Source organism: Bos javanicus, chromosome 3 (genome assembly GCF_032452875.1).
Source record: "Bos javanicus breed banteng chromosome 3, ARS-OSU_banteng_1.0, whole genome shotgun sequence".
Taxonomy (NCBI): Eukaryota; Metazoa; Chordata; class Mammalia; order Artiodactyla; family Bovidae; genus Bos; species Bos javanicus.
Window position 1 is genome coordinate 113,345,910 of NC_083870.1, and position 22,474 is coordinate 113,368,383.

Consider the following 22,474-nt stretch of genomic DNA (forward strand, 5'->3'; position numbering starts at 1 on the left):
TCCGGGGACTAATCTTCAACGTGAAAAAAACTTCATGGACAACACATTTATCGCACCATTAAATACAAAACGTTGCAGGCCCGGAAGCATTTTCGGTTTAACTCAGGGAGTTAATGACATTGGCTGACACCTGTTTGGCGCTGGTCCGCCCTGCCCGGTGCCCAGGTGGTTTCACCTCGCCTTCACGACTGCAGGGAGGTTGCCATGACGGGGCTGAGGCGCCCACAGCACTGGGAGGTGGGAGAGCGAGGACCCCCTTTCGGCCTCCTCACCCCTTCGGGACCTGGCGGAGAGTGGTCCTTTGGACGGTACTTGGTGACGCTGGGAGAGCAGAGAGCCTGTATGTATAGACATTCAGCTGTGTGCAAAGTTGAGAGCTTCCAAACCCACGTCCGGGGTCACGCTGGCTGGTGCAGTCTGGATTATTTTTATTTCTTTGCTGCGTTTTCTTGAGTGATCATTATTATTTTGTGCTAAAGAAAACAGAAAAGCATAGCACTCTCCCCTTCGGTCGAAGGTTCCTCCCGCCGAGAGCGTCTGTCTCCCCGTGGTGGCTGCTGTGTGCTGGGAGCGGGAGGTGGAGACGAGTCTGCCCGCAGTTGCTTCTCTGGCCTGTCCTGAGACACAGCTCGAAATGTTGGGCTAAAACGGATTAAATGTAAGGAGCCAGATATGCAAAAGGGCATGATTTTTGAAACACAGGATTTAAGTTTCACAGAATCCCAGTGTGTATGTTATATGGAACATTGTAGTTATGTTTGATTTAAACTTTTAACTCCTCTGTTGAAAATAAAAAGCTTAACGTAAGCAGAGAACTCAAGGTCTCGGGATAAATAAGGTACAGTTTAGCTTGACGTTGAGATGATGTATGAAACACTGTCAGTTTCTTAGATATGTTCACAATCGTGTCAGCATCCTTAAGCATCTGAGTAAATGAAGTCGAAGTAGGTTGTAGAGAAACAAAATGGAAAATAACAGCAGATCAGGTCACAATGTATTTTTGGAAAAGTAGATTATTAGTAAATAATTTGTATAGCATATAACCCCACTTTTCTGTTTTATTTATACACTGAAAGCACGCTGGAAGGATATGTCTCAGGATGTTACTGGCAGGTGTCAGTAGTGGCTGGACTCCGAGTGCCCTCAAATAAAGTAAAAGGAACTTTCAGTCGGCCCATCAGCCTCGCGCTGGACTGTTTAATGCTGGACTTTATTTCCACCTGAGGTCTGAAAACGGGCCAGGGGGCAGGGGGTTGAGCACGTGCCTAGGAACGAGGAAGCTGAGTAATGATGGTTAGGGTGCTGTTCTGACGTCTCTGTAGCACTTGGCAGTGTCTGAGCTGTTTGCTCAGATGTCTTCTGCTCTGAGCAGCACCTTCTCGTCGGGGATCTGGCCCATCAGGAGACTGGGACGAGGGCCGTGGCTGCTTCTGACCCAGGCAGTAGCGGCCTCGGGCCTTGAGCTCCAGCCTCCATTGTGCCTCCTTCACATCTGAGCTTCCAGAGCACCCTGTCTGTACCCCCATAATGGAAATTTCCAAACGTACACAAGAGTAGGGAGAAGAGTTTAAGTCATCACCAGTCCAAACTTTTGTCAGTGTTGTCTCTTTCTTGTGTCATCTAGTCCCACCCCCGAGCCCTTCTTTTTTCCTGAGTATTTAACGCAAATTCTTAGGGTACCTTTTATATTGTAGGAGTATCTCTCTACCAGCATGTCGCTTGCTTAAAGATCAAGGGTCCTGTCTTTTTCATCATCGTATTCCTAGCAGTGCTTTCACTAAGTGTTCAATAAATATTTGTTGGAAGGAGAAGTGCGTTTCACTCCACAGGTCCCTGGGGAGCGGGAGTCTCCTCTCTCGGCTCCCAGAGGCGGGCTGAGTCTTTGGCGCCATACTGAGCCCCCACGTGTGTTCGGAGGCCAACCTTGTGGGTCGTGGAGGAGGTTGTGCCTTGAGCTGTGTGTGTCTGCCCATGTGTCCACCCTGGAAGGGTGGGTTCTTTTCACCTGAAATCAGGCGGACCTGGGTTTGAACTCTGCCTCTGTCCCTCCTGTATGGATACAGGCCCTCTCGGGGCCTCAGTTTCTTCCTCAGTGAAAGGGGGTAGTGGCCCTTCACAGGGTGGTGAAGGTTGAGGGAGACGGTGATGAGGACTCGGGTCCTGGGGGGAGTGGGCAGTGGCACGGATGCCGGTGCTGTCCCTCCTTCTTGCCCGTTTCTGCGGAGCGGGGACGTCCACACGGCCTCCCTTAGGAGGTGGCCATGCAGATGGAGTGGGACCGTCAGGGAGGCCGCGGACGTGGGCTCCCCGAGGGGCTGCTGCCCCGCAGACGCTGCCCTTCTGGGCGAGTCCTTTTAGATGGCGTGCCTTCCGGGAGGCCTGGCTTCCTCCCCCGTCTGGTCTACCCTGTCCTCTTCGCCCTTACATAGCCATTTTTATTATTTTATGATTTTGGTTTATTCTTCCATTGTTCCCGGTTGGAAATTTAAAAATAATATGTGCACATGTTTGCTTTTCAGTTTAATTTCTGCTTGCATGCGCGCACTCACACATCCTTTGACACATAGGCAGCACACTCCATGCTTGTTCTGAGCCTTCCTCCACTGACTGTAGGCTGGAGGTCATTCCATAGTTGTTGAAGGACCACCTCATCCCTCTTCCAGTGGGGCAGCACTCTGTTTCCTGAATGTGTCAGAGTTTATTCCACCACTTGGATTATTTTCGGTCTTTTGCTGTGCTAGTTCACAGCACAAATCCTTGTCCAGACCTCATGCTATGGTTTTTCCAGAGTGTCTGTGAGGGTGGGTTCCTTGGAGTGGGCTTGCTGGACCGAGGGCAGGTGCACGGCTGATCTGCGGGGTTGTGCTGGCTTCCCCTCCTCAGGGCTCACCTCATCCTGGAGTTGAACCAGCCTGTTTTCCTTCACAGTCTCACCCATAGAGTGTGCTGCCTTTTTTCAGTTTTCTTTCTGTCAGTCTGATGGTGAGAATAGTATTTTAGTTGCATTTTGTTTTTCTCTTGTTATGAGCTAGGGTGAACATCTTTTCTTGTGTCTGAGGGCTATTCAATTTATTTTTATTTTTTTGTGAAGTGTCTGTTCATATTTTTTTGCCTATTTTCCAATCAGGTTGTTAGTTTTTTCTCAGTTTTAAAGGCCTTTTTATAGATTCGGGATATTAGCCCTTTATGATGTGTTGCAGAAAGTGTCCTCAGGATCCTCAGTGCGGGGAACCGGGTGACGAAGGTGAATAAGAGCAGTGCGGCAGCCGTAGCCTTGGGACTGTCCTGATCTGGTGTGGGAGACAGCCTCGTGATGGAGGGTCCTAGACTTGCCAACACATGTTTTTGGCCAGGCTGCCTAGGCTCTGGGTTTGAATTTCAGGTCTTCTGTTTACCGGCCATGTGGCCTTGAGTGAGTTGCTTAATTTTGTGGCCTTGAGTGAGTTGCTTAATTTCTCTGACCCTCAGTTTCGTAGTCTATAAAATATATGGGAACATTACTACATGCCTCCAAAGTTGGTGTGAGGATTAAAAGGTAAAAATGGCTTGTGTTACATGTATGTAGTTGATTCGGTGGGCACTCACTCAGTAAGCATTTAAAATAACCTGTTGTTTTAAAGGTGATTGGATATGTTTGGATATGTTGTTCATGCCTGTGCTTTGTGAACAGATTATTTTCTGATTGTTTCCTGTTTATTATGGAACTGAACTGAACTGAAACCCTAGAAGAAGGTTTGAGATTAGAGTGAGGAGGCCTGACATTTCTTTTGTGGTCTGTCGTTGGCTGTTGAACCTTGGACAGATTACTCAGTCCCTTAGTGACCTGGAGTCTTATTTGTCACTCAGAATATTAGTGTCTGTCTCATAGACCTTAAGTGTTTGTTCTATTAAGAAGGCAAATAGATATAAAGATGCTCATGAAAATTTCAAGTGATGTGCAAATTTAAAGTAACACATTTTACTAGATTCTTCATGGAAACATTTTATTTTATTTTTATTTATGTTTTTGGCTGGACCGCGTGGCTTGTGAAATCTCAGTTGCCCCGGCAGTGAGAACGCACGCAGAGTCCTGACCGCTGGACCGACAGGGAAGTCCCAAAAACTTTTTTTTTTTTTTAAGGAAGCCACTTATTTATTTATTTTAAAAGTATTTATTTATTTTACTGCAGTAGGTCTTAGCTGCAGCGTGTGGTATCTAGTTCCCTGACCAGGGATTGAACCAGGGCCCCTGCATTGGGAACTTGGAGTCCTCAGCCCCTGGACCACCAAGGAAGTCCTAAGGAAGCCGTTTCAAATTAAAAAAACTGTTTTGGCTGCGCTGGGTCTTTCTCTAGTTGCGGTGAGGAGGGCTCCTCGTCCTCGCGGTGGCTTCTCCTGTCGTGGAGCACAGACGCTAGGCGTGCGGGCGTCAGTGGCTGCGGCACGTGGGCTCGGGAGTTGTGGCTGCATCGCTCTGCGGCACGTGGAGTCTTCCTGACCAGAGGTTGAACCCATGTCTCCTGCACTGGCAGAAGGTTTCCTGTCCACTGCGCCACCAGAGAAGTCCCCAGAAACATTTTAATAGTTCTTCTGCATATTAACTTTTTATGCTAGTATCCCCACTTTTTTTTTTTTTGGACTTTGAATTTTGGATGGTGTTGCCTAACATAGGTTTGTGTAATTATTTTTTTTTGGAAGGATGAAGAAGGTTGAAGGACAGATAGAGGCTGAAGTGAACATGTGGCTAGTGTTTCAGCCCTATCTTCTTTTATTTTATCCTCTTCACCCTTTGTTTGCTTGCCTGCTTGCAGCCCTCTGCCTCAGGCAGGGTGGTCAGGAAACTGCGAACACACTGAAAACACATTGACAGCATCAGCAAAGCTCTGCTTGCGATCTCACTTCCATCCTTTCGTTAGCCTGGTCTGTCCCTTTCTCTTTGCACACCACATAAATGTAGACTGTGATGGAAGTGGTGAAACGTGTGCGTGACCCCGCCCCCCACGGTAGGGCACTCAGTGCCCCCTCCTGGGGTCTCTTCTGTCCAACCTCCTGCAGTTCAGCATCTTATTTAGTCATCATTCGACTTACCATCACCACGGTTCACGCTTTCTGCTGCTTTTCCGTTTAGTAGCCTCTCTTTGCTGTCCTTTTGCAGGGCTGCTTAGAATATTCTGGACGTCCCCTCTGGCTGTGTACTTCATGTATCTTCTCCCTGATGTGGTTTCTCTCTTCCATTTCTTTGTAAGGTGTCTCATGACCAAGAAGTTCTCGGTGGGAATGAAGTTGATTTTAGAGACCCTATGGTTTATGTTTAGTATTTAAAATCCTATTTGAGAAATTTTTTTCCAGTCCTAAGGTCCTAGAGAAATGGTCCTGTGTTGTCGACTGAAGCTTTTCAAGTTTCACCTTCTGCACTGACTCTGTGCTGATTTCCGTGTGAGGTGTGAGCCCATGGCATCCTTCCCCTTAGATGATGACCTGTGCTGGTCCACTAACTAGTGTCCCCCCCCGCCCCCCGCCGCCTGTGGTCACCTGTCATGCCTTCAACCCTGTGAGCGTCTGAGCTTTGACCTCCAAGTTCTCTTTCTGGTTCTTGGTTCTAAGGAGTAGCTCAGGACATGTGCAGATACTCCAGTTGCGGCAGAAGTCTTTGAAGCCTTATTGTCAGTGCTGAGCAGGAAGCGTTCTAAACATTCGAGCAGTGGGAGTGTGTTGAATGATTTACGCTCATCACTACTGTGAAAAACTCTGTAGCAGACAGAGACGCATTTACTAATATGGAACGCTGTTGATAACACATGATTACAGAAAGAATAGGAAGCTCAAGCACGGTATGTACAGTATGATTCCATGCTCATAAAAAGTTAAGAAATATGGAAATTAAAAAACAAAAAACCAGCCTGCCATCTTTGCTTCCTCCCTTCCGGTGGCCTTCACTGTGCTTTGGCCCGGCGTCCCCCCGGTCGGGTCCCGTGCCTGCCCCGGTGGGTCCTCGGTGACTCCTGGTGGCTGCCGCCTCGAGCCCCTCCCGGCCCCTGCACCCCCCTCAGCCGGCATCCCTGAGGCCCCCTGGGTGCCTTCTCTCCTCGGCTTCGTGCCACTTCCTCCTTGTCCTCCTTTTTGGACCCCCAGCTCCTCCCTGCACCTGACGTCGGTGTCCTGGGCCTCTCAGTGCCCTGGGCCTTTTCTCCTTCCCCTCCGTTCCCGAAAGGGACACCGTAGAGGCATCTCCGCTGAACCTTCTCACACGCCCCCGTCGCACGGTTCGCCGCCGGCCCTCAGCGCGGCTCCCGCAGCCTCCCCGGGCCTCAGAGTCGCTGTGTCCAAGACGAGGCACGTCCTCCTCCAGGAGACCCCTGGGGTCGCCCCCATCGTCCCATCTGTGGTGCGTCCTCTGAACACTCTCATGCCTGTGACCATGACTCCTTCCTCCCAGATGCACCTCACTTACAGGCTGCCATTCTGTAAGAGTGTCTGGAGGGAAAATTCTGCCTGCCTCCTGGTTTCAGTCTCACCTCCTGCCCTCCACATGGTGGCCAAGACCGTCCGTCTAAACTCTGCAGCCTGAGAAACCACCCCCCTGAGCCGGGGCCCCTGTGACCGACAGGTGTGCCCTCAGGGAGATGGTGGGGCTCCGGTCAGCTACCAGCCCTCGCGGGCTCTGTCTGCAGCCCTCCACGGGCTGTGGACCCCTCTGCCCTGCCTGCTCAGACCGGCTCTGGGCCACCCTCCCTGGCGGCAAGTGCTCCCTCCCTGGTGCCCTCTGTGCTCTGTCCTCCCTGGGTCTGAGCTGTCCCTGGAGCCTGCGGAGCGGTGGCCACTGCTTGTCTGGGGAGGGTGTAGGGGAGGTGAGGGAAGGCGTTCCACTGCCTTTGCAGAGGGGTCGACTCCCTGGGATTGGGGACACCAAGTCCCGTAGGTAGGCCTGCCCTCGCCGTCTCCGCCTGCCGGTTGGTACATTTGGAGGGCATTCCCAGAGCTGCCTTATCCGCTCCTGGCTCCTGAGCAGGATGACTGCAGATTGGAGCCTTCCCTGTGGCAGGTGCCTGGGCTGTCTTCGCCTGTGGGTTGTGCACCTCTCTAGGGGTCAGCGGGTGGCTGTGGCACCCAGGGCCACGCTTTGGCACAGGCTGAATACCCTGCCGGGTTCTCCACCCCCCACACCCCCACCCCCAGAGCCTAGCCGGGACTGGCGTCCTCCCTTTGGAGCCGGGCCCAGTGCTCCCTTTCTGCTGGCTGCTCAGATCCTCAGCGCCCGTGTGTTCTGCAGCTCAGTCCTTCCTTTCCCTGAGAGTGAGGGAGATGCCCTGGACAGCTTGAAGAACAGAACTGGCCCTGTCGCTTGTGCAGAGAACTTGACAAAGTGATGCTTAGAGCCTGGCCTCTCGGATCTGGGTTTGGACTCCTGGTCCTCTGCTCTGGTGGGCGTGCAGAGCCGTGTGAGCTGAGCCGTTTCCTGTGGGTGCCACTTACCGGCTGCCAAATGCAAAGCACAGCTGATTAGTCAGGGGTGTGCTTTTCTTGACCACTTTTATTTAGTTCATTGCTTTTGACTGAGTGTTAAAAATATTCTGCAGCATATCTATAGTCCTCACGAGCACCAAATGTGAGAAGAAATGCAGTTTCTGAGAAAGCTTCAAAGAAATACTGGTCTTTATCTTTTCCCCAGCCCTTCCGCTGAAACCCACCAGAGTCTTTTTCTGAGCACTCTTGTTCTATAAATAGAACGACAGCTCTCCTTGGGTAGCCCGAGATCGCAGCTCTCATCCGCTCTCTGAAAGATGTGCGTGTGTGTGTGTGTGTGTGTTGGAGTGTATTTGTTTTAATTTTGCTTTTCTTTTATGTGTGGCATGTGTAGCGGGAGATGCAAGAAGAATACTCCGGCATTTATCCTTTAAAAAGAACTTCTTTTAACTTTTCTGGGTCTCGGCCTGTGATTTTGTTGTCTTTTAGAATTTTTTTCCTTTTTCTTTTTGCATTTGGGAAAGCGATGGAGGCGATTGCTTCCCCTGCAGAGGTAAGGAAGGAAGATGTTTGGGGGCAAGGAGAGGTGCCTGGGTCCGTGAGCAGGAGCTGTGGGGTCCCAAGCAGAGGCTCGCCTGGTGGGGCGGGTGGTGCAGGCATCGTGGGTCTGCACTGCGCGGCGTGGAAGCAGCGGCCTGTCTTTGAAGAGCATGTTGAAGTAGCATCCACGCGTGCACTTGGGTCTGAAAAGAATCCTCGGACGCAACCTGGCAGTCCTCCCGTAGCGCAGGCTGGTTTCTGCCCGAAGCTCCTCGGTCAGGAGGCTTTGTCTACGCCATGGGCCAGCACGTGTCTCTCCCGCATTGTCGGGTCATGCTGTGTTCGTCTCTCCTCCTCAGTGACCTGGAAGAGCGGGGGGTGACCTCCTCAGAGACAACAGTGAGGGATCCCGCCCCAGGATAAGTGCAGCGGTTCCTCACTAGCTTTCCCCCAGAGTTGATCCTCTGGGGCGTTGGAGAGGTTGCTGTCTGTACTGCTGGGCCAGCCCTGAGGGACCCAGCATGGGGTCGCGAGCCAGCTGTGTAGCCCCCCTGCCCCGGGACTCCGAGAGGACGTCCTGCGGTGGGAATCGAGAGGAGCAGCTGGACATGGGAGCGCGGGGGGCTCGGGTGGACCTGTGCACGGCCAGGCGCTGGTGGGGTGTGAGGGGGTGTGTGTATGTGTGTGCGTGTGCCCGGGGTGGGGGTGCTGTCTCCAGCATTCGCCTGTGGGGAGCAGCAGTGCCTCCCAGGTTCCACTGCCTCCCCCGTTAGGAGCTGGCTGACGGAGGGACATACAGACAAACAGCAGTGACCAGGTCTCGCCTCTGACGTGTTTGGGTGACGTAGGGTTTCTGTGTCTCGTTTCGCCTTACATCATCTTCAGTGGCCACAGGAGCCCAGGTGCTTCGTATAGCCACTTAAAAGTGACCTAAAGTGCAGAGCTGCATGGGGTTAGGTGATGCGACGAGAAGCTTCTCTGGACCGATGTCCTTGTCCTTGAGCAGCGTTTCTGCGCGTTCTGCCTCTGTTGCACAGGGAGATGCTGGGCAGAGCACTCGTTGGGAGCCTGGCTTCGGTGTCAGGGTGCCTTGCTGCTTAGTTTTGACTGTTGGCAGCTCCGAGTGGTCCAGCACGTCTGGTGACCAGGCAGGACCCTGAGCGCTTGGCTTGTAAGTGGTGCGGCTCTGGGCTCAGCGTCCAGGATGCAGCTCCGGGGAGGCCCTGCCCTGTTCTGGGTGTGTGCGCCGAGCCGAGCGGACTGCCCTTCACCCCATGCTTCTCTCTGCACTAGTGCTTTGGTGGCAGGCTGGTCAGATTTGGGGGTGGAGGAGTCTCAGTGATATTGCTGGTGGCACCTCTCTGTGTTGCAGCGTGGGTAGACACACACGCCCGGCCCATGATCAGGGCTGAGGGCCGAGGAGGGGCAGGCCTGGGCCGCGCCGAACCCCGTAGCAACCTACGTCGACAGTTTTGGCAGCCGGCTCCTGACAAATGGCAGGAGGCCAGAGAGCACGGAGGCCGGGCCAAGAACAGCCGAGAACTACCCAGTGCTGAGGCTGGAGAACAGGGGCCTGGCTCCTGACGGTCGTCCTGCGTGCCCTCGCCCCCTTCCACCGACCCCCACCCGGGGCACGTGCTGGGCACACCTGGGCCTCTGGCCCCGCCTCCCCGCCGCTCAGGCAGGCCATCGCCCCCTGGAGGATCGGGTCATCCTGTCCCCACTGCCCACTCAGCCTGTCCATAGGTCGGGGTTTGCGCAGAGGATGAGAAATAGTTCTTCTGTTAGGCCGTCGGCCCATTAGAGACACACAGATGCTCTGGGCTGTCAGTGGATAAGCGTGCGGTGCCGTGAAAATACACACTCATGAATCCCTTTCTGTGCTTCCAGACCGTCATCAAAGAGGGGATGCTGACCAAACAGAACAATTCATTCCAACGATCAAAACGAAGATACTTCAAGCTTCGAGGGCGGACGCTGTACTATGCAAAGACTGCCAAGGTGAGACTCAGTGGAGGACACTTGGCAAGAGGAGACCTCCCGAGAAGCTGCAGGGAAAGCTGGGCTCCGGGTCCTCCCTGGGGAAAGACCTTTGATTCTAGATCTGATATTCTGAGCGCGTTTTGTAAGCCTCTGGGGTGCTGGGTCTTATGTCTTGTGAACATTGATTTTTCTAATTCATTTTCTTTTTCTTTAATGTCATATGTCACCAGTGGGGAGATGCGGGGAGGGAAAGGTCACAGAAGCAACCATGTTACAAGTAGCCATTGTTCTTTTGGAAAGATTGAGGATCACTGGCTTAAAAACCCTCTTATTTTGGCCTAAATATCTATTTTTTTACTCTAAGTTTTCTATATTTTTTATCATTAAAAAATTGATTATTATTGTTTTTTGTATTTGGCCGCACTGGGTCTTTGTTGCTTTGTGGGCCTTTTCCTGATGGCAGTGAGTGGGGGCTTCTCTTCATTGCGCTTCTTTGGCTTCTCGTTGTGGGGCTTCTCTCGTTGCAGAGCACAGGCTCTAGGCCCTCGGCTTCATTAGTCGTGGCATATGGGCTCGGTATTTGTGGTCCGTGGGCTTAGTCGCTCCATGGCATGTGCAACCTTCCCAGACCAGGGATGGAACCCATGTCCCCCATATTGGCAGGTAACTTCTTACCCACTGTACCACCAGGGAAGACCTTTTTTCTTTTTTTTCAAAACACTTTTATAAACACTGTATAGAAACTTAATGTGTGCAACTTGATGACTTTGGAGACAAGTATATATACTTGTGAAGCTAACTAAAAATATGCTTAAAGTGTGTTGGGCTTTTTGGTGTGTGAACAGAAGCTGTCTCTGGGCTTTCTAGCCATGGTCCTTCCTCCCATGTGTCATCTTTGTAAGATTTATAGCTGGAATCACCAGGCAGACGCCAGTGACAGAAGAGGAGCTGTTGAGAGCCCCTGAATCACTGCCTGGCTTAGGCGACTGTGGTGTGGCACACTTCAGATACTAGTGTGTCTACAAACCTAGTTTTTGGTGTTCTGAACACCACTCTTTGTGTTCAGATGCTAATATTTTAGTAGTATTAATAAAAAAACTGGAATCTGAGTAGTTAGTATTTTGAGATGTATCCCTAGTGAGTTAGTAAATTAAAATTTGAAACTGTACCGAGTAACTTGTTTAGAAAGGATTCTGACCACATCCTTCATTAAAAAAAAAGACTCGTATAGTTATTTTAGTTTAAGGGGCGGGGGGGAGTTACTTAAAAGGCTGAGTCTTTTCTGAGTTGCTAGTGTTTCCTCCAGAGGGGACAGTAAGGTTAACGGGAGCTGGGGGGCTGTGACAGGGGGACTTGGCGGGGAGAGGTGAGTGGGGAGGGGGTGTCCCAGGCCTGCTTCTAGACCCTTCTTTCTCTCCGGGACCAGATTGTCTCTGCCGTGCGCCTTTGTTTTCTTTCATGGCTGGGTCCCTTCTGTTTGGGTCAGTCTGTCCTCCCCTAGAATCGTTCATTTTAGCCAATACCTTTCTCCCCAAGCGCCAAGGTGGAGAAAGTAAAGCCGAAGGGACAGAGGACCTCCACCCTGGACCCTGGTGTGGGGTGGACTCGTGGGAGGACGTGTTTCTGACTTAACTGGCGCAGGTCACTAGGGAGCTCCCTGGACTTAGAAAAGGTCTTGAGCTTCCCCGTGAGCCCTGCACGCTGTCAGCAGTGGGTCGGGTGAGGTCACTCGGGGTCCATGTAGTTCTCACACGCTTGGCTGGGGTCAAGGGAGAGCGGTGGGCAGTCCGGGGCCGGGCGTGCCTTCGCCCCCTCTGACTGTGGCCCCTGTGTTTTTCCAGTCGATCATATTTGATGAGGTGGACCTGACCGACGCCAGCGTGGCTGAATCCAGCACCAAGAACGTCAACAACAGCTTCACGGTGAGTCTGTGGACGACACCCCTCTCGATTCCTCTGCCACGTGTGGTTTTCCTGTTTAATTTGAACGGGTGTGTGTGAGCAGTTCAGACTTTTCATCCTTTGCCCTCTGCTCGGAGCAGTTCCTGATAAATTTTGAGTTCAAGGTTCAAAATTGTACAGAGGCTGGAGAAAAACCGAGAATTTGGCACATGTAAGCACAAAAGAACGAGAGGGTCCCAACGAATTGTTTAAACACGTTGCAGTTTGCGTTTCTGTAACTGTTTTACACGGAGATTCATTTTTCAGGATTGCTGTAGAAAATTTGGGAACACAGGAAAGAATGTGGAAGCAATTAGAAAATAACCGTAATTTAGCCACCTCAAAATAGAATGTTGATATTTCTTTAACAGTTGTACACAGAGAACTGTTTTTCATGATCGTTGTAGAAAATTTGGAAATACAGAAAAGAATGTGGAAGCAATTAGAAAATAACTGTAATTTAGCCACCTCAAAATAGAATGTTAATATTTTAGTATACCTGTTTTCTTTTTAAAACTTAACCCTACCACCCCCATGTATAGAAATTATGTTGTACTTTGTGCAAAAGTTCTAAATGCATAAAATCATGTGACCTCAGCAGCCCAGCTGCTCACGTTAGAGTGATTATCTTTACGTCTAAATGTCTGTCTCTTGAGCAGCATATAGCATGAGATGACAGTGATCCTTTTGATGAAACAGCTGTTTGATTTTTTTTTCTCTTGACAATTTATGGTGATCACTTCCCGTGTTGATTGCTTTAAATGTTCATCATATTTTTTAATGTCTATACAGCATTTCTTGTATGACTTTACAATTTTGGCTTCAGGGGATGACTTTAGAACCTACTGTGTAAGGTATGACTCTAATATTAATAACAGGAATAGAGTATTTTACAATATTTTTCTTCATGTTACTAAGTAATTTTATCTAGAAATACAGTATGCTTCCCAATTTTTTCTTTTTTTTTTTTTCCTTTCCAATTTTTAAAAATTCTTTTGTAACTCAGTCAAGGTGGATAATTTTCTTCGTGTTTAGATCCAACATTTTGAGTTAATGTTAGTTTCAGCTACTTTCAGGTTTTATTTTATTTATTTGTTTATGGATTGATTAAGTTGTTGCTCCAAATGGGATATTCCTTCCTCCATTTAAACTTCTACTTATTTTATTTTGGTGTAATTAACTGCTCTTGGTTTTCCTTTGTGGCTTATTGAACTAGTCAGACTTGCCTAATGGCCTCTTTTATTTTAGTCCTTATTTTATTTGGTCTATTGTTTACTTACTGGCTGGGGAGAGACGTTTTAAACTATGTAAATGAATTATTCTTTGATTTGTGGCTTTTAGAGTGTTTAATAGGAATAGGTGTTGAATTTCACTGGAGTGTTTTAAACAATAATTTATTATAGACGATCAGTTTGGGTTTGAGTATTCGTACACTTCTTTGAGGTTTTTCTTTTTTTTTTTTTTAGCTGTGCTGGGTCTTAGCTGTGGCATGTGGGATCTAATTCCTTGACCAAGGATTGAACCCGGGCCCCTGCATTGGGAGCACCAGGGAAGCCGCTTTGTACAGTTCTTAATAGTAAATTGTTCCTGATAATGTTGAATAGTACAACCTAATTTTGGATTTAGAATTTTATGAAAGCATGTGAGTGCTTAATTCTTTGGGTAGGAGGTATCCTTTGTTGTGTTTTGATTTCAGAGTGCAAGTAATTCATTTAGTAACTTTCCATGATTTTTTGTGCTCTGGAACATTTTTATGGTTTTAGAATTTCTTGAAAATTTGAGAGAACTTAGTTTTCAGGGAGATAATAAGACTCTGAATAAACCTAAAAGGTTTATTTTTGATCATAGGAACTTTTTAACTTCTTTAGTCCATTTTTGTTATTTACTTTCCCACTTACTCCACACCTTTTAATTTAGTAATATGTATTTGCACTTTAAACATATGTCTCTGGTTGAGTCCCCTTTCACATTTCTTTTTTTTTTTTCAATTTATTTTTATTTGAAGGATAATTGCTTTACAACATTATGTTGCTCCCTTTCGCACTTCTCATTTTACTTGCTCAGCTTTTGTGTTTTTTTGTCATTATTCACTTTGAAAAGGATTGTATTCGAATAAAGTTGATTTATAATTATTCTGTACAGCAGAGTGATTCAGTTATACATAGATATATATGTTTTTCATATTCTTTTACATTATGGTTTATTACAGGATACTGAATGTAGTTTCCTGTGCTATATAATAGGACCTTGCTGTTTATTCATTTTATATATAATAGTTTGCATCTGCTAATCCCAACTCCTAATCCATCCCTCTTCCACCACGCCCGCCCCTTGGCAACCACAAGTCTGGTCTCCATGTATGTGAGTCTGTTTCTGTTTAGTAGGTATGTTCATTTATGTTGTATTTTAGATTCTACATATAAGCAATGTCACACTATACTTGTTTTTCTCTTTCTGACTTACTTCACTTACATGATAATCTCTAGGTCCATCCACGTTGCTGCAATTGGCATTATTCCAATTTTTTTGGCCAAGTAATACTCCATTGTTATGGAATGGAACACCTCAACTTCTTTATCCATTCATCTGTTGGACATTTAGTTTACTTCCTTGTCTTGGCTATTGTAAATAGTGCTGCTTCGAACATTGGGGTGCATGTTTCTTTTCAAATTACAGTTTTTTAGTCTTTTCAGATTGATACCCAGTAGTGGGATTGCCGGATCGTATGGAAACTACTTTCAGTTTTTAAGGAACCTTCATAATGTTCGCCATAGTGGCCGCATCAGTTTCCACTGCTCCCAGCAGTTCTCTTTTCTCCACAGCCTCTCCAGCATTTATCATTTGCAGACCCTTAGATGCTGGGCATTCTGACCGGTGTGAGGTAGTACCTTATTGTAGTTTTGATTTGCATTTCTCTAGTAATTAGTGATTTTGAGCATCTTTTAGTGTCCCTGTTGAACATCTGTATGTCTTCTGGGAGAAATGTCAATTTAGGTCTTCTAACCATTTTTCAGTTGGGTTGCTTGTTTTTTGTCACTGAGTTGTATGAGCTGTTTGTGTATTTTGGAGATTAAGCCCCTGTCAGTTGTATCATTTGCAGATATTTTCTTCTAGTCTGTAGGTTGTCTTTTCATTTTGTTTATGATTTTCTTTGCTGTGAAAAAACTTGTAGGTTTAGGTTTGATTGGGTCCCATTTTTTCTTTTTGCTTTTAAGAGAACTGGTTCTCAAAAAGAGAGAACTGGTTCTTAGGTTATTCAACAATTCATTTTTTATTACCTAATTCAGTTTCTGTGTTTATATTTATTGTCTTTTCTGCTTTTCACTTTTAAAAATAACTTATTAATTGACTCTTCTTACTTTCATATATATCAATAATTAAAAAACATTAGGGACTCTGCATTTAACTCTCAGTGTATTTCTGTTCACATTGCAATATTCTAAAAGTTGTTTTTTCTTCCAGTAGAAAAATGTTATTAAAGATTAATTGCTTTTTTGGTCAAGTTATTGAAGAAAATTTTTAAGTAGGAAGTTTAAACCATCTATATTCCTATTACCCAAAGATACCTAATAATATATATTAATTGGTGTCATTCCCACCAACTGGGTTTTAGTTTTTAACCTACTTTCTTCACTTAATAATGAGCTTTTCTTATGATATCCTTCAAAGTCTTGCTTATTAATGTTGCATAGTATTCCATCTTATTTAAATGTATAAGTTTAAGCAGTCCCTATATTGTATTTTTTTCCTATTAAATAGCACTGTAATGTACACTTATACATAGGTCCTTTTGTATATTTCTGGTTATTTCCATAGCTTAAGTTCTTAGAAGTATAATCCTGTTTGAGGTAAAAAGTGTGAACTTTTAGGCTTTTGAAAAGTAAATGAGGTACTGATACATGTTACAGCTTGGATGGGCCTTGAGAATATACTGAATAAAAGCCAGACACAAAAGACCACATATTTTATGATCCGATATACATGAAATGCACAATAGTCAAATCTATAGAGACAGTAGATTAGTGGTGGCCAGGGGCTGTTGGACAGAGGAGTGCTAATGGGTACCGGATTTTAGTTGGGGGTGTGTGTCAGAATGTTCTAAAATTAGATAGTGGTGATGGTTGCACAACTTTATGAATATGCTGAAAACCACTGAGCTGTATACTGTAAAAGGCTGAGTTGTACAGGAATTATGTCTCCATAAAAATAATATGGCACTGTGCTCTGGTACGATGTGAATTCCTGTGGAACTTTGTCAGCCTGGTTGGAGAATGAACCTTGGTTTATACCCTGTCTCTATGGGAACACGTGTTCAGGGTGCTGAATAGTTGACTCCCAGATGTCGAGCTCATTCTGTGGGGGCAGTCGTGGATGATTCCCAGCCCTCAGGGCAGAGGCACTGTTTCTTTCACATTTACTTTAGATTTTGTGAGTGCTGTAAAAACTAGCTTTTCATCTGAGCATGTGCTGAAAGGACATTAAAGCTTAATAGTGAGGCTCCCCAGAAATACTCCAAGATAAGGAGACACCCCCCCCACCCCCGCCCCAGCCCTTAGTAACCTGTGAGGGCGTCTGGAATTTGGGGATACATGGTGGAGTGTTTGGAGCCACGTGACTGGTACCCAGTTCCCCGAGGCATGCTTCCATAGAGAGCTGGTAGGTTCTGGGCACTCCCCCACTTCTGACTTCTGCAGCATTTCCTGCCTGAACTCTGAACCTGTCCCTTCCCGTTCAGCACCCTGTAGGAATCTGCGTGCAGGGCCTAGAAGGCAGGGCCTGGCCTCAGACTTTGCCAGTGCCTGGTGCCATGTGCTTGCGGAAGTGAATGCAGAATGAATGAATGTATTTGCCCAGAAGCTACTTCAGTTCCTGGAATATCTCATTTGGTTTTCCAGCTATTCCAGTAGTAATTTCCGAATTCCACAACTTCAACTAAAATTGCGTGCCTGATACAAACAATTCAGCAGTGAAAGTCGCTGTTATCATGAATCAGCCAACAGATGGGAACCTTTTGTATCTGGCAAAGAATGAGTAAATTTTGCTCCACATTAACAAAGACTCCATTTTAATTTTCCCCTAAAATGGCCAAAGAATTGTCTCATAAAGACATAAGGACCTGAGGGACAAGAGTCTTCCAGGGGAGATGGAAGGAAATATTTGGGGGAGAGTAGAGAGTTTTCTTTCCTGGTGGTTCAGTGGTAAAGAACCTACCTGCCAATGCAGGAGACAGGGCCGGGGGTGGTGTCGATCTCTGGATGGGGAAGATCCCCTGGGGAAGGAAATGGCAAACCCCTCCTGTACTCTTGCCTGGGAAATGCCACGGACCGAGGAGCCTGGCGGGCTGCAGTCTAAGGGGTCACACGGAGTGGGACATGACTTAGCAATTAAACAACAACAGAGATTTTTATACAGGTTTGGTGGAAGAAATGGGAGCAAGGAGACTTTTGCAGCTGGAAAGGGGTCTGCTTGCCTTCTTTTTAAGAACAAGTGAAGTTGGGATGCAGCTAGAGACACAGATGTGCCTTTAGGTTCTTGATAAAGTGGAGCTGTGGCCACGGGAAATCTCAGAAGATGGGGAGTAGACAGAGTCCTCTGTGTTCTCACCTTCAAGTGGGATCACCCCTTAGAAGGCCAGAGAGCATAATGGCAGCATGAAGAAAGGGGATTTGCTAGCTTCATATCCCAGCCTCTGCAGTAGCATGAAATGTTTTCGATAATTAAACATGCTAATGTTAATCTATGAAAACTAAAAGGCTTTCGGTATATTATGGCCAAAAGGCCTTTAGAACTTGTATGAGTTGAACTTCATGAAGTGGTTTCTATCCTTTCAACAAATGCCATTTGTTAAAATTTTATAACATCTATGCCACTTTGATAAAAATGGGAATTTGTTTTATTTCTTTGATTAACGAAGTGAAGTCGAACGTCTCTCACAGTCTTTGGCCATGTGTGTGAATTTCTTTATGAGCTGATTCTGTGTGTGCTTTTGGATAGTCAGCTCTGTATTTGGGGGGGTTCAACGTTACCCCTTTCTCTTTCTCTAAGTTTGCCCTCATTGGCTATGCTTGGTTTAGCTTCCCTCCTCCCCTCCTCCCCCATTTTAAAACTAGGTTTCATACACTAGTAATAGGCAGAAGTTGTCAGGGAAAAAGGTTTCTCGTTTTCCCCTTATACTTCTTTTCTTTGCATTGTCTAACATGAGATAATTTAGAAATTATTTCCAGCCTTATCACAAAATTTACAGATTTGTTTTGAAGGTATATTTTAACTACTGTAATTCTTCAAAGGAGTTTGTCAAAGCAGCATTTCTGCTTTACTGAGTTTGTATATTGTAAATAATTTAAAAAATTGAAATATGACTTCCCAGCTAAAAAGTGCACAAGTGAGTGGGCAGAGCTTCATCTGTAGCCACTACCCAGATTCAGTGGTAGAATGTGTCTAGGCCCCGGGAAGCTCCCCTAAGTGATCTTGCCCAGCTGTCCCCCAGCCCCCTCCAGAGGAACCACCGTCCTGCATGTGATACGCTGGATTTGTGTCGACTGTCTCAGATGGTTGGTGTAAATGGACTCACATTCTTTTGTGTCTGCTGCTGACCTGTGTATGTGTTTCCTCAAATGTTCCATGTGCATTTGAACAGAATTTACACTCAGTAGTTCTTGTACGTTGATTAGGACAAAAATTTAATCATTTTCCTCAAATCTTTTATAACCTTCTGACTTGCTTTTCTGCTAGTCCTTGAGTTATTGAGTGAGATTTATTAAAATCTTCCTCTGTGGTTTTGGACTTATCTGGTTTTTGCTTTCATCCTGTTAATTTTTTCTTTATATATTTGCAGGCTTGTTATTAAATGCATACAAATTTAAGATTATTTTATATTCTTACTAGATTGACCCCTTTATGTTTTTTGCCTTAAAGTTTACTTTGATGTTGCTTTAGCTGCAATACCTTTATTTCAGTTACTAGTTGTATTCTAAGTAATGGCAGAATTTTCCATCTTTTCAGTTTAAACCTTTTTTTGTTTATATTTAAGGTTGTAAGCAGCATACAGTTGTGTGGGTTTTTAAATTCCCTGTTGGATTATTTAATTGGGTGATGTCTTCCATTGGTTTATGTTTAATCTATACTTAGTTTTAGGTACTCTTGTATTGGGGTACAAATCCCATGTATTATTACTTGTTTTCTCTTTGTCTCACATTTTATATTTTTTGTATCTTTCTTTCTAAAATGGATGAATTATTTCATTTTCTCCCCTCTCTTATTTCATATACATATTTTAGTGATATTATTTTGCAGATTGTAAAATAGGTCCTTGACTTATTAACCTCCCATCCAGATTAGTGCTTCCCAGACAATGCAGGGATCTTAGAGTCTTTGAACTCTGTACTCTTCATTAAGGGAAGCCAGTGGCTCAGAGGTAAAGAATCTGCCTGCAGTGCAGGAGATGCAAGAGATGCCGGTTCAATCCCTGGGTCTGGACGATCCCCTGGAGCAGAAAATGGCAACCCACTCCAGTATTCTTGCCTGGAGAATCCCATAGACAGAGGATCCTGGCGGGCCACAGTCCATAAAGTCGCAGAGTTAGACATGACTGAGCAACTAAACACGCACACTCTTCTTTGCTCTTGAAATTTAATTTCTGGTACTTAAAAGGAAGCTTCTCTGTAGTTGCCTCTCACCTCTCTGCGGTTTGTCATATATCTTAATTTTACATATATTTGAAATTTCACAGGACATTATTGTACAGTCAGCAGTCACTTAGGTTTGCAGTGAACATTGCCTTTTCTGTTGCCATTCATTTCTTTCTGTATTTCTGTGATCCGTATGGGGTAATAGTCCTTCTGTGAAAAATTCTCTTTAATATTCCTTTGGTCTTGGTTTCTATTTTTGTTTTGTTTATTTCATCTTTCTGAAGGATGTTTTTGCTTGTTATACAGTTCTAGCATGGCAGTCATTTTCTTTCAGGAGTCTAAAAATGTCATTCTGTTGTACTGTAGCTTTTATTATTTTTAGTAAAAGTAATAACTTGTCCTGTTGTTTTCCCTCGCATGATAATGTATCTCCTCCCCTCCCCCTCCAACTATTTTTAAGATTTTTCTTTTCCTTTGGCACTGTGCTGTTTTACTATGATTTTTCCAGGCATGGTTCTCTGTATTTATCTTGCTTAGTGTTCCTGGCAGTTCTAAAATCTGTAGCTGTGTTTCCCTTCTCTTGTCAGTTTTGGGGAAGTCTTGGTTATTAGCTCTTCAAGTGTTGCCTCCTACCCATTATTTTTTCCTCTTATTTCTGGGACTTTTTTGTTACATCTTTCCCCTGACTTCTATGTTTCTTGTACTCTTTAAAAAATATTTTCTGTTTTCCTCATTCTGGATGTTTTATTATCTTTCTTCTGTGTTCTTAGGTGTTTCTTGTCTGTTGTTGAATCTGTCTGTTGAGTTTTTAATTCCACTTATTTTCTTTCAGCTCTAGAGTTTTCAGTTGATTTTTTAATAAAGGGCTCAAGTTCCATGCCAAAACCCTCTCCTCGATCTTGTCCTTAATTTCATTGAAAATATTAAGCATATTTCAAAGTCCATGCCTGAAAACTCAAAACGTCTGGTTCCACTCTGGTCTTTTTTTTCATTGCCTGGCTTTTTTCTTGCTTTTGTTCCTTTAGTGTTTCTTCCTGGAATACCTGTCAATCTTGGTTGACAGACATTGTCTGAAAAGTGAAGACAGGTTTAGGCTCAGGATGATGGTCTCTTCGCAAAGAGCGGATTTATTAATCCTCTGCTTCTGGCTGGTGGGCACAGGAGCAGCAGGTCATCTTAAATCCAGTTTGTGGTCGATCGGATTTGAAGGTGGGCTTCACTTTTTCTGGCTGACCGCGATCGGTCTTCACTTGCTCTGCTTCTGTGGGTTAGTCCCTAGGAGTCTTGGCATTTATTCCTTCTCCGTTGGCCTCTGAATTCCCTCATCTCCGCCAGCCCTGTGGCGTTGTTCACAAGCTCTCCTCAGCTTCTCCGCCTCTCTGGCTTCCGCTCGTGAACCGGCACTTGGCACTAGTTTGTTTTTTTCTGTGTCTTGGCACGGCATGGTATTTATTAGTGTCTGACATTAGGGTCACTCACTGTATACAAACAACACAAAGTGTATGGCCGATGTTTCATAATAACTGTAAATGGAATATAACCTTCAAAAGTTGTGAATCACGGTGTTGTATACCTGAAACTTATGTAATATTGTACATCAGCTGTACCTCAATTAAAAAAGAAAAGATCACTCATTATGAAATGTGAGAAATGTTAGATCCCATTTACCTGAAAGATAATATATTTAGTATAGGGACTAAAATTTGGTCTTTATTGCAACTTAGGAAATTTGTTGCTCAGTCTTCTTAGGACCTTACTTTTATCACTTGATCTCCCACAGACTGATAATGAGGAGCTCATCTCTTTCAGGACAGTTACATTCATCCTTTTGTTCTCATATTTCTAACAGTTCTCACCTGCTCTATTTTTGAAGTTCTTTTAAGCACGTAAGTAAACGTTCATATCCTCATTACTGAGTAGTCATCTATTAATAAAGTCGTATCTTTTTTTATAGTGATTAATCTTTGCTGTGACCTGTTCTCTGTCTGACACTGCCATGCTTTCTCTCCTTTGTTCACAATTTAATTGACATACTTGCTTCCCTCTTCCACCCTTACTGTCACCTTTATATTTCCGGGTTATTTTAGATTTAATCCTTGTAGACAGTAGATTGTTGGGATTTGTTTTAGTTCAGTGTGGAACAGTCTGCTAGCAGTGGTGAGCATCAGGCATTTTCTGGTTGTCAGGGCTTTGCACGTCTGACTGCTGTGTTTTCGTGCCTGGCTGTGTTGTGAGTTAATGCTTTCTTGGTACCTCTCTTCTGTTTTGCATTTTTGTGAGTGGTATGTGCACCATTTACCTTTGTTTTTGGTAATGATTTGTGCTGAAGTTTTCCTTTTTATTTTTTACACATTCACAGCACACAGGTTTTCTCATGATGTCTCTGGTTATGGCCAGCCCACAATGGTGGCATCATTTTTTGGTCAGGCTTTGTGTCAGACAGAGTGTTGAGCCACATGGTGCGCGCTGCTCAGTGCTTGTTTCCCCAGTTACTCAGTTGTTCCTTTCAAACCAAGAAATTGAGAAAGGACTGAAGAGCAAGGAAGTAAAATAATGGAAAGGGCTCTGCTTTCCACCAAGGAGCCAGAACACAGTATTTCTCATCGGATGCCTCCCAACAGCACACTGTTCTCTGTTGCTGGTGTTGCAGGGGAGGCATCGGAAACTAGCCTTCATGTTGTTTCCATCTTTGAAGATATCTGTACCTTTCTGTTTGAAATCTTGTAGGATTCTCTTTTTGTCTTGAGCAATATTGCTTTTTGCTCACCAATTTGTCTTGATATGTAGAACCTGCTGGTTTCCAGGCTCTGTTTTTGGTTTTCCAACTTTGAAAAATGGTCTTTTCTCTGTACTTCTGGTCCATGTGCTTTGTCTTGTTCTTTGGGAGTTCTGCACGTTCATTCGTTCACTGTTTCAACGTCGTTCTTTACAGGGTCCCTG

The 22,474-nt window shown here is 45.4% G+C and overlaps 1 protein-coding gene across 2 annotated transcripts in view; it reads left to right on the forward strand.

Moving 5' to 3' along the window:
- The window catches only part of DGKD (diacylglycerol kinase delta), a 109,154-nt gene that overhangs the window by 20,595 nt on the left and 66,085 nt on the right, over positions 1–22,474 (forward strand). For both annotated transcript variants that reach the window (XM_061412664.1, XM_061412665.1), the window contains exons 2-3: positions 9,874–9,984; positions 11,808–11,888. In XM_061412664.1, coding sequence (XP_061268648.1) covers positions 9,874–9,984; positions 11,808–11,888 — 192 coding nt within the window. The remainder of the gene's footprint in view (positions 1–9,873; positions 9,985–11,807; positions 11,889–22,474) is intronic.